At 51.3% G+C, this 11,961-nt stretch overlaps 2 protein-coding genes and 1 non-coding gene across 3 annotated transcripts in view; all 3 read left to right on the forward strand.

Moving 5' to 3' along the window:
- Nucleotides 1–2,571, forward strand: part of Dnaaf3 (dynein axonemal assembly factor 3) — a 28,576-nt gene extending 26,005 nt beyond the window's left edge. Inside the window, exons 9-12 of the mRNA XM_045134308.1 lie at nucleotides 757–893; nucleotides 1,061–1,135; nucleotides 1,219–1,417; nucleotides 1,619–2,571. Of these exons, the coding sequence (XP_044990243.1) occupies nucleotides 757–893; nucleotides 1,061–1,135; nucleotides 1,219–1,417; nucleotides 1,619–2,185 (978 nt within the window). The 3' untranslated portion in view covers nucleotides 2,186–2,571. The remainder of the gene's footprint in view (nucleotides 1–756; nucleotides 894–1,060; nucleotides 1,136–1,218; nucleotides 1,418–1,618) is intronic.
- A 775-nt stretch (nucleotides 2,572–3,346) lies between these two features.
- Nucleotides 3,347–8,339, forward strand: Tnni3 (troponin I3, cardiac type). The gene is made up of 8 exons (XM_012952258.2): nucleotides 3,347–3,539; nucleotides 3,812–3,824; nucleotides 3,990–4,061; nucleotides 4,462–4,503; nucleotides 4,722–4,853; nucleotides 6,010–6,099; nucleotides 6,927–7,103; nucleotides 8,189–8,339. The coding sequence occupies exons 1-8, from the start codon at nucleotides 3,529–3,531 to the stop codon at nucleotides 8,270–8,272; spliced, it is 621 nt and encodes a 206-aa protein (XP_012807712.1). The 5' UTR covers nucleotides 3,347–3,528; the 3' UTR covers nucleotides 8,273–8,339.
- Nucleotides 8,340–11,211: 2,872 nt separating this feature from the next.
- On the forward strand, nucleotides 11,212–11,338 carry LOC123454963. The gene has a single exon (XR_006633602.1). It is a non-coding gene; the product is annotated as a small nucleolar RNA SNORA33 (small nucleolar RNA).
- Nucleotides 11,339–11,961: the final 623 nt, after the last annotated feature.

Raw genomic sequence — 11,961 nt, forward strand, 5'->3', positions numbered from 1 at the left:
TCATGCCCATTATCTCTCTCTGCCTCTGTCCCTCTCTCAAAATAAACAAAAGAATTCACCTTGGAGAAAAGATCGGTTTCAGGGCCTGAAGATGTGGCATCATGGGTAGATAGCTCTAAGTTCCAGCACCTAGTCCACGGCCATGGCGGTGCACACCTGGAAGCCTAGCACTTGGGAGGTGGAGGTAGGAGGATCAGAAGTAGCGCATCCTCAGATACAAAGTGGATTTGAGGCCAACCTGAGCTACATAAGACCCTGTCTCAAAAAAAATAAAAAAAGCTGGAGAGATGTCTTAGCCATTGAAGTACTTAGTACCTGTGAAGCCTAAGGACTCAGATTTGATTCCCCAGATCCCATATAAGTCAGATGCACAAGGTGGCGCATGTGTCTGGAGTTCATTAGCAGTGGCTAGAGGCCCTGGTGTGCCCATTCTCTCCCCCTCCCCCACCAAGTGCTGGGATTAAAGGTGTGTGCCATACCTTTAATCCACCATACCGGGCAATAAAAAATAAATAAAACAAGGGGTTCAGGAAGGGTAAAGCACGGCAGAACATCCCTGTAATTCCAGCACAGGGGAGGCAGTCAGGAGAACTGCCAAATTCGAGACCAGTCTGCTCCACATAGCCAGTTCAAGGACAGCTTGGGCCACCAAGAGCGAAAGAGCATACAAGGTGTATCGGCATCAGGCTGCGTGTGCCCACCCTTGCGAGTCCATGACTACTGTCTGTGTGTGCTTCTCCCGGCTCCATCGTCCAGAGCTGGTCTCCCTTCTCTCCAGCAGCACCCACCCGGGAACCCTTCACTATCCACTTCCTGCCCCTGGATTCTGCGCAGACCCTCCACCACAAGTGCTGCTACCAGGGTCGGTTCCAGCTTCTCTACGTGGCCTGTGGGTGAGGCACACCAAGCAAGTCCCAGGGCCCGGCCCCAGTTCCTCCTCCCCCTGGATCAGGGACTTCAGCCTTGCCCTTCCCGAGGTCCTGGGGCTCTTATCTTAGCCCCTCTCCTCCCCACCTCTCCCCTCCCTTCCCCTCTCTTCTCTTCTCCTCTTCTCTCTCAGGATGGTCCATCTTCTAAGCCCTGAGCTCGGGGCTTGCGTGGTCCCCGGAGGACACCTTGTTGTGGAATTAGCCCGGTAAGCCAGAGGAGCGCGGGGTGCAAATGTCCAGGCTGGGTGGCAAGCTGGGTTTCTCAACGCTGCTTCCTTCCTGCCCCCAGGTACCTGGTAGACATACGATCTGAGCAGCTGCAGGCCTTCTCTGCCCGTGTTGAAGAGATGGCACGGGCAGCTGGGTTTGTCCCACACACTGGAGTCAACCCCTCGGAGACATTCGCCCGTTTCTACAAACTAAGGAGCTCTGCTTCTGGTGGCAGGGACCCAGCTGTGGAATCCGGATCTGACCCTGGAGATGTCCTGGCCTCGCCTCTAGAACCCATGAGCCCTCCCCAGGCAGATGTGGCCCCGCCCCTAGAATGCATGAGTCCTCCCCAGGCAGATGTGGCCCCACCCCAAGAAGCCATGAGCCCTCCCCAGGCAGATGTGGCCCCGCCCCAAGAAGCCATGAGCCCTCCCCAGGCAGATGTGGCCCCGCCCCAAGAAACCATGAGCCCTCCCCAGGCAGATGTGGCCCCACCCCAAGAAGCCATGAGCCCTCCCCAGGCAGATGTGGCCCCGCCCCAAGAAACCATGAGCCCTCCCAAGGCAGATGTGGCCCCGCCCCTACAAGGCATGAGTCCTCCCCAGGCAGATGTGGCCCCGCCCCTAGAAGCCATAAGCCCACCCCAGGCAGATGTGGACCCACCCCTAGAACCCATGAGCCCTCCCCAGGCAGATGTGGCTCTGCCCCTAGAACGCATGAGTCCTCCCCAGGCAGATGTGATCCGACCTCTAGAAGCCATGAGCCCTTCCCAGGCAGATGTGGCCCCGCCCCTAAAGCCCATGAGCCCACCCCAGGCAGATGTGGCCCTGCACCTAGAGCCCATGAGCCCTCCCCAGGCAGATGTGGCCCCGCCCCTACAAGGCATGAGTCCTCCCCAGGCAGATGTGATCCGACCTCTAGAAGCCATGAGCCCTCCCCAGGCAGATGTGGCCCCGCCCCTAGAAGCCATGAGCCCTCCCCAGGCAGATGTGGCCCCGCCTCTAGAGCCCATGAGCCCTCCCCAGGCCAACCGGCCCTACTTCTAGAAGACCTGGCCCCACATTCCTGGAATCCCATCAGTATCCCCATAGGCAGGTCCCCAGATTTGAAGTTCTGGCGCGCCAAGGAAGACTGGTCATTCCCACAATGAATGTAGCTCCAAAACTGCCGTTTGACCTTGGTCTTAGGGATCAAGCAGGCCACCTCTAGCTTTTCATGCAGGCTCACAGAATTCTGAGCCCACTGCTAGAATGCTCAGTTTTGCTCTGCGTTTCTTTCTCACCCCAGAAGTGTGTAGCTTCAACTTCAAACTCATTTGATGGGATTCTCAGTTCTATCTGGAGAGTCCCAGATTGTTCTGTGAAAATTATACATTCTACGCGACACTAAACACAGGTCGGAACCTGGATCTCAGGCCCTCTCATTGCACCCTTCGCCCCAGACATTCATCCTGGTGGGGAGGGGCCGTCACTTCCTTCCTGGGACTTGGTCAGCCTCCCCCAAGTTTCGTAGACAGGGTCAAGTTCTCTACTGTGTGGATTTTATCTTCGGTCTAAAGACCCAGAAAGTGCAGGGCCCACGTGACCAGAGACCAGACTTCTGGGTTTATGAGCGAACTAGAGATTTCTCCGGCTGTGGGCCGAAAGCCTGGTGTGCATTCCAGAAACCCTTAAACAGTCAGCATGTGCCCAACTAAAAGGTGTGGAGCTCCAAAACTGAACTAAGATGGTGAAACAGAGGCAGTTCTGATTACTGTCAGGAAGACTGCAGTTTTAGTGAGGAGTGGGGCCTGGGCTCCTGGGTTTGAGTGAAAAGGGACTGCACTCCTAGGTCTGAGGGAGGAGGGCTGGAGCCTGGATTCCAGATTCTGAGAGAGGAGGACTTGCAGCCTGTACTACTGGGTCATAAGGAGAAGGCCGAGGTCTGCACTCCCGGGTCTGAGGGAGGAGGGCCGGGGTCTGCACTCTTGAGTCATGGAGAGAAACGCTGTAGCCTGGACTCCTGTGTGAGGACTGGGACCTGAAATCTTGGGTTGGAGGAAAGACCCACCAGGGTTCCAAATTTTCCTAAGGAAGGAAAAGGACTAGGACTTCAGGGTCAGAGGGAGGAGGGGTCCTGCCACCAAGTTTACTTGGTGAGCCAAATGGGAAGGCAGCCTGGTTGGCCCCGCCCTTCACGCGCCCCTTTATCTCCCATCCTGAGCCGGGCCGAGTATATTTAGTCTGCGTCCCTCGCCCCTTATCTCAGTGTCCTCAGCGAGGCTCCAGCAGCCCGGTGGGGCCTGAACATCCAGACCTCTCCAAGGTCACTGGGGTCGCCACCCCTTCCCTGGCCTTCCTGAAGCCCCCTGGCTCCCTTCTCGGCTTCTGGAACTCCGGCCAGAGTCAGCATGGGAGATGTGTGAGTAACGTTTGGTAGTTCTCAAGGGAGATGTGGAGGAAGGGTCCCTTGGGTAAATGCTCCTACGGTGGACACTTGGTCTGCGGGAGTAGTTAAGGGTAGGACTTTGGGGTGCAAAGGAGGTAGAAATTTGGGGGCAAAACTCCTGGAGTCCAGGGGACAGTGAATCGGTGGTCTCCATCTATTGGTCCATGGGACCTGCGGTGACCCCTCGGTGACAGTAGGATACTGCCTGACCGCTAATCGCCTCTTTCTGGTTTCTTGCCCTCCAGGAGCAGCGATGCGGTGAGCGCGGCTGGCTAGAGCTGGACTGGGGACACCATGACCCAAAGCGGGCGCTGGAGGGAGGGGCATGGTGGTGGTGGGGGGGAATGCAGCTCTAGGAAAGGGCACTGGGAAGGTCAGGGTGGTGGTTGGTCTGGATGGTGATGCGGTCCGCTCCACCCCTAGCCTGCGCCCACTCCAGTGCGACGTCGTTCCTCTGCCAACTACAGGGCCTACGCCACCGAGCCACACGCCAAGGTGGGGTGGGGCTTCGCATGCCCGGGATCCGAATTGCAAGGGGACCTCGGGAGGGGCTGCAGCCGGGGCGGGGCCTCGGATGGGAAGGAACTTTGCTGCTGGGCGGGATTTCAGAAAGGGGCGGGTTGGATTTGGTGACAGCGGCTTGAGGGCGGAGCTTCGTGGCCCTCAGGATTGCTTAGATGGGCATAGATGGGGCACTGACAGCAGATTGGTCCCTAGGGCCTGGGGGCGTGGCTTCCCCTAGACTCCAAAATTCAAGTTGAAGGCGACCTCACACCTACCCCCCAAAATCTGAATCTACTTGAGTGGGGTGGGGGGGTGCCTTGAAGCCTCTCCCCACTGTTCGCCCTTGCGGTTTCCTTCCTTGACCTGTCTGTACTCCTGGTCATCCTGGCAGAAAAAGTCTAAGATCTCCGCTTCGAGAAAACTGCAGCTGAAGGTGAGGGTGAGCGTTGGGGGGGCGGAGCCCCGGGTAGGTGGGTGCGGCTTGGTCGTCGTGGGCGTGGCTTGGCTTTGGGAAGGCCCCTTAGCGCCTGAGCTGAGTGATGAGGACCAGTCTGGATGCACTGGCTGTCTTGAATATAAAGAGCAAAGCTTTACTCCTGTGATTTTTTTGGGGGGAGGGGGGTCTGATGCGTCCCCACAACTTTTCTACAGACTCTGATGCTGCAGATTGCGAAGCAGGAGGTAGAGCGCGAGGCAGAGGAGCGGCGCGGAGAGAAAGGGCGCGCTCTGAGCACGCGTTGCCAACCTCTGGAGTTGGATGGGCTGAGCTTCCACGAGCTGCAGGTAACACACGCCCAGCCGGAGAGCCAAAGAAGAAAGATCCTGGTCTGCGGCCCTGCATCCTTCGGGTGTCAAGCGTATATCTGTTCAGAACCCACGGGTCCAGTCTGGCTATCCTTTATCCTTGGGACTGCAGACGTCTCCATAGCAGCCACCTATGATCGATCTCAAAACCTAGATGGGGCTGGGGAGGGCTAGAGAGATGGCTTAGCGGTTAAGGCTCTTGCAAGAGAAGCCTAAGGACCCAGGTTTGATTCTCCAGTACCCACGTAAGCCCGATGTACAAGGTGGTACATGCGTCTGGAGTTCGTTTGCAGTGGCTAGAGGCCCTGGTGCACCCATTCTGTCTTTGTTTTCTTGATTTTTTATTGTTGTTTTTTTGTTTTCCGAGGTAGGGTCTCACTCTAGCTCAGGCTGACCTGGAATTCACTATGTGATCTCAGGGTGGCCTTGAACTCGTGGTGATCCTCCTACCTCTGCTTCCCAAGTGCTGGGATTAAAGGCGTGTGCCACCATGCCTGACCCTTTCTATCTGCCTCTTTCTTTCTCTCAGATAAATAAATAAATAAATAAAATAGTTGGAGTCAGGTATGGTGGCACAGGCCTTTAATCCCAGCACTCGGGAGGCAGAAGTGGGAGAATTGCTGCGAGCTCGAGGCCATCCTGAGATTATATATAGTGAGTTCCAGGTCAGCCTGGGCTAGGAGCGAGACCCTACCTCAAAAAAAAAATAAAATAAAAAATAAAAACCAGGTTCCTGCAACCACATATCTGCCAGATTTAAACTTTTTGGCTGCGAGCTCCATTTCTTTGCAGTTCCGTGGAGTCTATGTTCCAGTCTGTACTTTCTGGATCACATGATCAAGGACCAGTCCCTCTGCAGACAGAAACAGAAGTCCAGACCCCAGACCTCCTGTATTTACACCTAAGAGTCCAGACATTAGACCCAGGGGTCTAGACCCCAGCCCTCCTCCTTCAGCCCAGGGTCCAGGCCCCATTCCTCCTCCCTCATACCAGTGGTCCAGACCTCAGCCCTTCTCCCTTACACTCAGAGATTCCCATCCAAACCATCGTTCCTCAGACCCGGGGCTCCAGAACCCAGCCCTCCTCCATCAGACAGTCTTTCTCATAATACACACTTTTTTCTTTTCCCCAATAGGATTTATGCAGGCAGCTCCATGCCCGGGTGGACAAGGTGGATGAAGAGAGATATGACGTGGAGGCAAAAGTCACCAAGAACATCACAGAGGTGGGAAGGGTGGGGAAGTTTGGGCGCCTTCATAGCCAGCTTGAGAGTTCCTGGAGTATGGCTTCAGGCTGCCATCTGCAACTTGCACATCCCAGAAGCCTAGGTTAACTGAGGAGAGTGCGCACTGAAGGATGAGTACCCTATGGTTAAGGAAAGCTTTTTTTTTTTTTTTTTTTTTCAGTGTAGAGTCATTACATGCAAGGGAGGGACTTGAAGGCATAAATAGGGGAAATGTGCAGCTGGAACATTGAGTATTGGTAAAAGACAGCCAGGTGGGGCAGCGCACGCCTTTAATCCCAGCACTCAGGAGGCAGAGGTAGGAGGATCATCGTGAGTTTGAGGCCACCCTGAGACTACATAATGAATTCCAGGTCAGCCTGGACTAGATTGAGACCCTGCTATGAAAACAACAAGCAAAAAAAAAAAAAAAAAAAAACCTTTTAGCCAGGTGTGGTGGCGCATGCCTTTAATCCCGGAACTTGGGAGGCAGAGGAAGGAGGATCATTCAGCCTGGGGTAGAGCAAGACCGTACCTGGAAAAAGACAAAAATTAAAATTACAAATTTATGACTGTCAGCAAAAGCGTTCAGATGTGGACCAGAGAGTCGTGGTTTGCGCCTTGGCTGTTATGCCAGGCTTGGAGAGCAGAGGCTGGTTTTAAAGATGATGCCCTGGGTTACAGGCTTGAACATGGAGCAGGACCTGGAAGAGTGGAGGAGACTTAGATTCTGGGAGCTGGATAAGGATAGGAGGGAACTGCAGGGTAGAAGAGTTGGGTGGGAGGGAAGGAGAGGAAAGGGTCTCCACATTCCATATGGTCACCCTCAGATCGCAGATCTAACCCAGAAGATCTTTGACCTGAAGGGCAAGTTCAAACGGCCCACCCTGCGCAGGGTGAGGATCTCAGCCGACGCCATGATGCAGGCGCTGCTGGGCGCCCGCGCCAAGGAGACCTTGGACCTGCGGGCTCACCTCAAGCAGGTGAAGAAAGAGGACACCGAGAAGGTGAGTGTGGACCAGGGGCTTGTGAGAGGGGCTTGAGCGGTAACGAGCCTAGAGTCTCACCAGAAGGTAGACGTGGTTGGTGTCCGGTGAGGAGCATTGGCAAGGGCGACTCACTGAGAAGTAGAGGAGAAGCCGGGCGTGGTGGCGCACGCCTTCGATCCCACAGTCGGGAGGCAGAGGTAGGAGGATCGCCATGAGTTCGAGGCCACCCTGAGACTACAGAGTGAATTCCAGGTCAGCCTGGGCTAGAGTGAAACCCTACCTCGAATCCTACCCCCCCCCAAAAAAAAACCAGGAAACACAAGTAGAAGACAGGAAGTACATTAGGGAGAGAGGAGGGGGAAGGAAGTTCATGAGGGTTACAGAAATCTATGAAAGAAGTAGAAATGCAGGGGATGTGTACTGAGGTGCCATTCACAGGTGCTGTTCTGGGATCAGACGGGATTTATCAACAGATAAATGGTGGGCCTGGTGGCTTGCTTGTAAAGCCTGACAGCCATGTTTAATTTCCCAGCACCCACCAAAAGCTGAACAGGTGTTTATTTGCACCAAGACTCTGGAGCACATGTTCATGTGTGTACACGTGTGCACATTAAGGGCTTTCTTTTCTTTTTTTTTTTTTTTTTTTCCCCAAGGTAGGGTCTCACTCTAGCCCAGGCTGACCTGGAATTAACTCAGTAGTCTTAGGGCGGCTTCAAACTCAGGGCGATCCTCCTACCTCTGCCTCCTGAGTGCTGGGATTAAAGGTGTGCGCCACCATACCTGGCTTGAAAAAATAAAAGCTCTTGAGCTGGGTGTTTGCCGTGAGTTCGATGCCAGCCCTGTGACTACATAGTGAAGTCCAGGTCAGCCTGGGTTAGAGTGAGACCCTGCTCGAAAAAGCAAAATAATAATAATAATAAAGAAAGAAATTAGAAAATGGCCAAGATTGTCTGAGGGAGACAAAAAGTGCTTTGGGTTCAGATTCTTGGACTCAGAGTCCAGTGTAGAGTGATCCAACAAGCTAGAGGACAGATGAGAACTACTTGGGAAGTGGGACGCCAGGAAGAGACCCCAACCTTTGACTTTATGCCCCCCACCTCCAGGAAAACCGAGAAGTAGGAGACTGGCGCAAAAACATCGACGCGCTGAGTGGAATGGAAGGCCGCAAGAAAAAGTTCGAGGGCTGAGCTTTTCTGTCCACGTCCTTGGCCTGGAGAACGGCCCTGAGGAATAAACCTTCTCTCTGAGCTAAAAGTGACTGTGTTTGCTGTCCTGGGGCTTAGGTATGAGAAAGATGGGAACACAGAGAGATGGTGTCTCCCAAAGCCATTCAGGTCACAGGCAAGCTTGGTTTCTAATGCGGGTGCTGTTCTCTACAGAGGACGCAGTGTCAGCAAGTCCAAAAGAAGGGGGTGGCTGGAGAGATGGCTCAGCAGTTAAGACACTTGCCTGCAAAAACTAACGACCTGGGTTCAATTCTCCAGTACCCATGTAAATTCAAATGCCCAAAGCGGCACATGCATCTGGAGTTTGTTCTCATCAGCTAGAAGCCCTGGAGCGCCCATTCTCCCCCACCCCTCTCAATCCTTGACAATAAATAAATAAATAAATAAATAAATAAATAAATAAATAAATAAATAAAATATGTGAAACAAGGACATGCCAAGAAAGGAAAAGCAGAGCTGTGGATATATTCACAGCAGGTAGGTAATGGAGACCCTGTAAGAGATAGAAACCCAAAGGAAACTGCAGAGAATCAAAAGAAACACTTGGAAGGAGTTACAAAGAGAGGTTGGTGGTCCAGAAAACGCAGAAAGGCAGAGCCAAATGGAGACAGAACTGGAGCTGCAGAGCCAGGCGTGGTGGCGCACGCCTTTAATTCCAGCACTCGGGAGGCAGAGGTAGGAGGATGGCCATGAGTTTGAGGCCAGCCTGAGACTATGTACATAGTGAATTTCAGATCAGCCTGAGCTAGAGGAAGACTCTTCCTAAAAAGAAAGAAAGAAAGAAAGAAAGAAAGAAAGAAAGAAAGAAAGAAAGAAAGAAGAAAGAAAGAAAGCAGGAAAGAAAGAAAGCTGCAAACAGACAAGTGCTTAGGGATGCCCACAGACATGCAGAGACAGGACTGGAGAGATGGCTCAGTGGATTAGACTATTTCCCACACAAGCCGGGCATGGTGGCACACACTTTTAATCCCAGCACTTGGGAGGCAGAGGTAGGAGGATCACCGTGAGTTTGAGGCCACCCTGAGACTACATAGTGAATCCCAAGTCAGCCTGGGCTAGAGTGAGACCCTATCTTGAAAAAAAAAAAAAAAAGAAAAAGAAAAAGAGTGTTTCCCACACCAGCATGATGGCCTGAGGCTTCCTGAGGTTAATTCCCCAACACCCATATAAGTAGCTAGGTGAAGGACCCACATAAGCCAGATGCACAAGATGGTACATGCATCTGGAGTTCACCAGCAATGGCTGAAGGCCCTGGTGTGCCTGTTCTTTATCTGCCTCTCTCTCTCAAATAAATAAAATTTAAAAAAATTAAAAATAAAATAAAACATCCTTAGTAGTTCTGAGCCTCATATTTTGTTCCTATGTCCAGTATGAAAGTTTTATTGTTAAAAATCCTCATGGAAAATGTTAATAAAAATTTAAAACTTAAAAAAAAAATGAGTAAAAATATTTTTAAAAAAATCCTGAAAAATGCTGGGCGAGGTGGCGCACACGCCTTTAATCCCAGTACTTGGGAGGCAGAGGTGGGAGGATTGCTGTGAGTTTGGTGGCTACCCTGAGACTCCATAGTGAATTCCAGGTCAGCTTGAGCTAGAGTGAGACCCTACCCCCAAAAGCCAAAAATAAATATATAAAAATCCTGAAAAAATGAACACAATTAAGCTTATACATATAAATAAATAATGACAGAACTGAAATTAAGTGGTTTTCCAAGTAGGACAGGTGACCTATGACTAGCCTTCTAGTGAAGTTATTACAGTTTCATCTGAGTGGATGTGTTTTAGGTAAGAGAGGAGCTGTTAAGTCCTGTGAAAAGTTAATAAAGTCATTTCGAGTTTTTGGACTTCCTGGTTTAGATGGATATACTGGTCTCTCAGGGTGGGCATCTATTTAGAAAGTAGAGCTCCTCTTAGCACTGTTGGCCAGTAGACAGTCTGATAAACTGATTGTCAAGACTGCACACACATATACACCACAAACACACACACACACACAGAGCTGGGGAGGCCATTTATGTCTGTAAGCCCACCTGCTGTGGGGAGCAGAGGCCAGAGAACCACCGGGCCACAGCAAGTTCTGGAGTCAGCAAGTCTCTCTCTCAAGGAAACAGCTGGATGAGTGATGAAAGGAACATCCATAGGGCCCTCTGTTCTCCACATACATGCACATGGCTACACACATCTGACCACATGTGTAGATACCACACACTCTGCACCACACATACTACACAGAGAGAGAGGGGGGGAAAACCCAAAAAACTTAAAGTAGCTGGGCATGAGGGCGTACACCTTTAATCCCAGCACTTGGGAGGCAGAGGTAAGAGGATCTCCATGAGTTCAGTCACCCTGAGACTACATAGTAAATTCCCGGTCAGCCAGGGCTAAAGCAAGACTCCACCTCAAAAAGAAAAAAAAATAGTCAAAAATAAATAACTTCAAAATAAATAACTTAAAATAGTACAGAGGAGCCAGCCAATTTTTTTATTTATTTAGGGCTGGAGGGGTGGCTTAGTGGCTAAGGTGCTTGCCTGCGAAGCCTAAGGACTCATATTTGACTCTCCAGGTCCCATCTAAACCAGACATACAAAGGCCCAAGGTCACGCATGCCCACAGGGAGCACATGTATCTGGAGTTCAATTATAGTGGCTGGAGAGCCTGGCACACCAATTCTCTCTCATTATAAAAAAAAGTCAGAAACTACTATTTATTTATAGGACAGAGAGAGAAAGAGACGGAAAGAGGCAGAGAGAGAGAGAGAGAATGGGCATGCCACGGCCTCTAGCCACTGCAAAAGAGCCCCATACGCATGTGTCACCTTGTGCATCTGAGTACTGGGGAATCAAACTGTGTCCTTTGACTTTGCAGTCAAGGGCCTTCATTGCTAAGCCATCCCTGCAGCCCAAGCCAGCCAATTAATCTGTTCATATGAATGTGTTTCTGCAGAAATTTAGAAACAGCTGGCAATAGTGATGCCATTTTATGAGCCATAAGGACAACTGAAGTCACTGAGCTCAAAACAGCTACAATATAATGTTGAAGTGTTTTCATGCAACTTAATTAAAATTGTACTGTAACTTGTTCTAAGGTTAATCAAGCTTGAGAAAGTTAATTATGCCAGGTGTGGTGGCGTGCACCTGTCATCCCAGCACTTGGGAGGCAGAGGAAGGAGGATCACTGTAGTTCAAGGCCACCCTGAGACTACATAGTGAATTCGCATTCCAGGCCAGCCTAGGGTAGAGCAAGATCCTACCTTGGGGAAAAAAAAAAAAAAAAATGACCAGGTGGAAAACTGATGGAGTGTTCAGCTCTGGTCACTGTTCACTATAGATAACAGGCCCCTGCTGCAAGTGAGTATATAGGTATCACACCACAACACACACACACACACACACACACACACACCACACCACACCACACCATAAACATACCCATGCAAAAAAATTAAATATTAAAAAAAGAGCTACAGAGACAAAAACATGGAGATAGATGGGTGCGGTGGTGCATACTTGTAATCCCAGAATTTAGGAGGTGGAGGCAGGAGGATCAGGCATTCAAGGTCGTCCTCTGCTACATGTGAGTTCCAGGCTAGCTTTGGCCTGCCTTAACCCACCCTGAAAAAAACCACACAGAACAAGAGTCAGTAGGGTGAAA

This window comes from Jaculus jaculus, chromosome 14 (genome assembly GCF_020740685.1).
Source record: "Jaculus jaculus isolate mJacJac1 chromosome 14, mJacJac1.mat.Y.cur, whole genome shotgun sequence".
Classification (NCBI taxonomy): Eukaryota; Metazoa; Chordata; class Mammalia; order Rodentia; family Dipodidae; genus Jaculus; species Jaculus jaculus.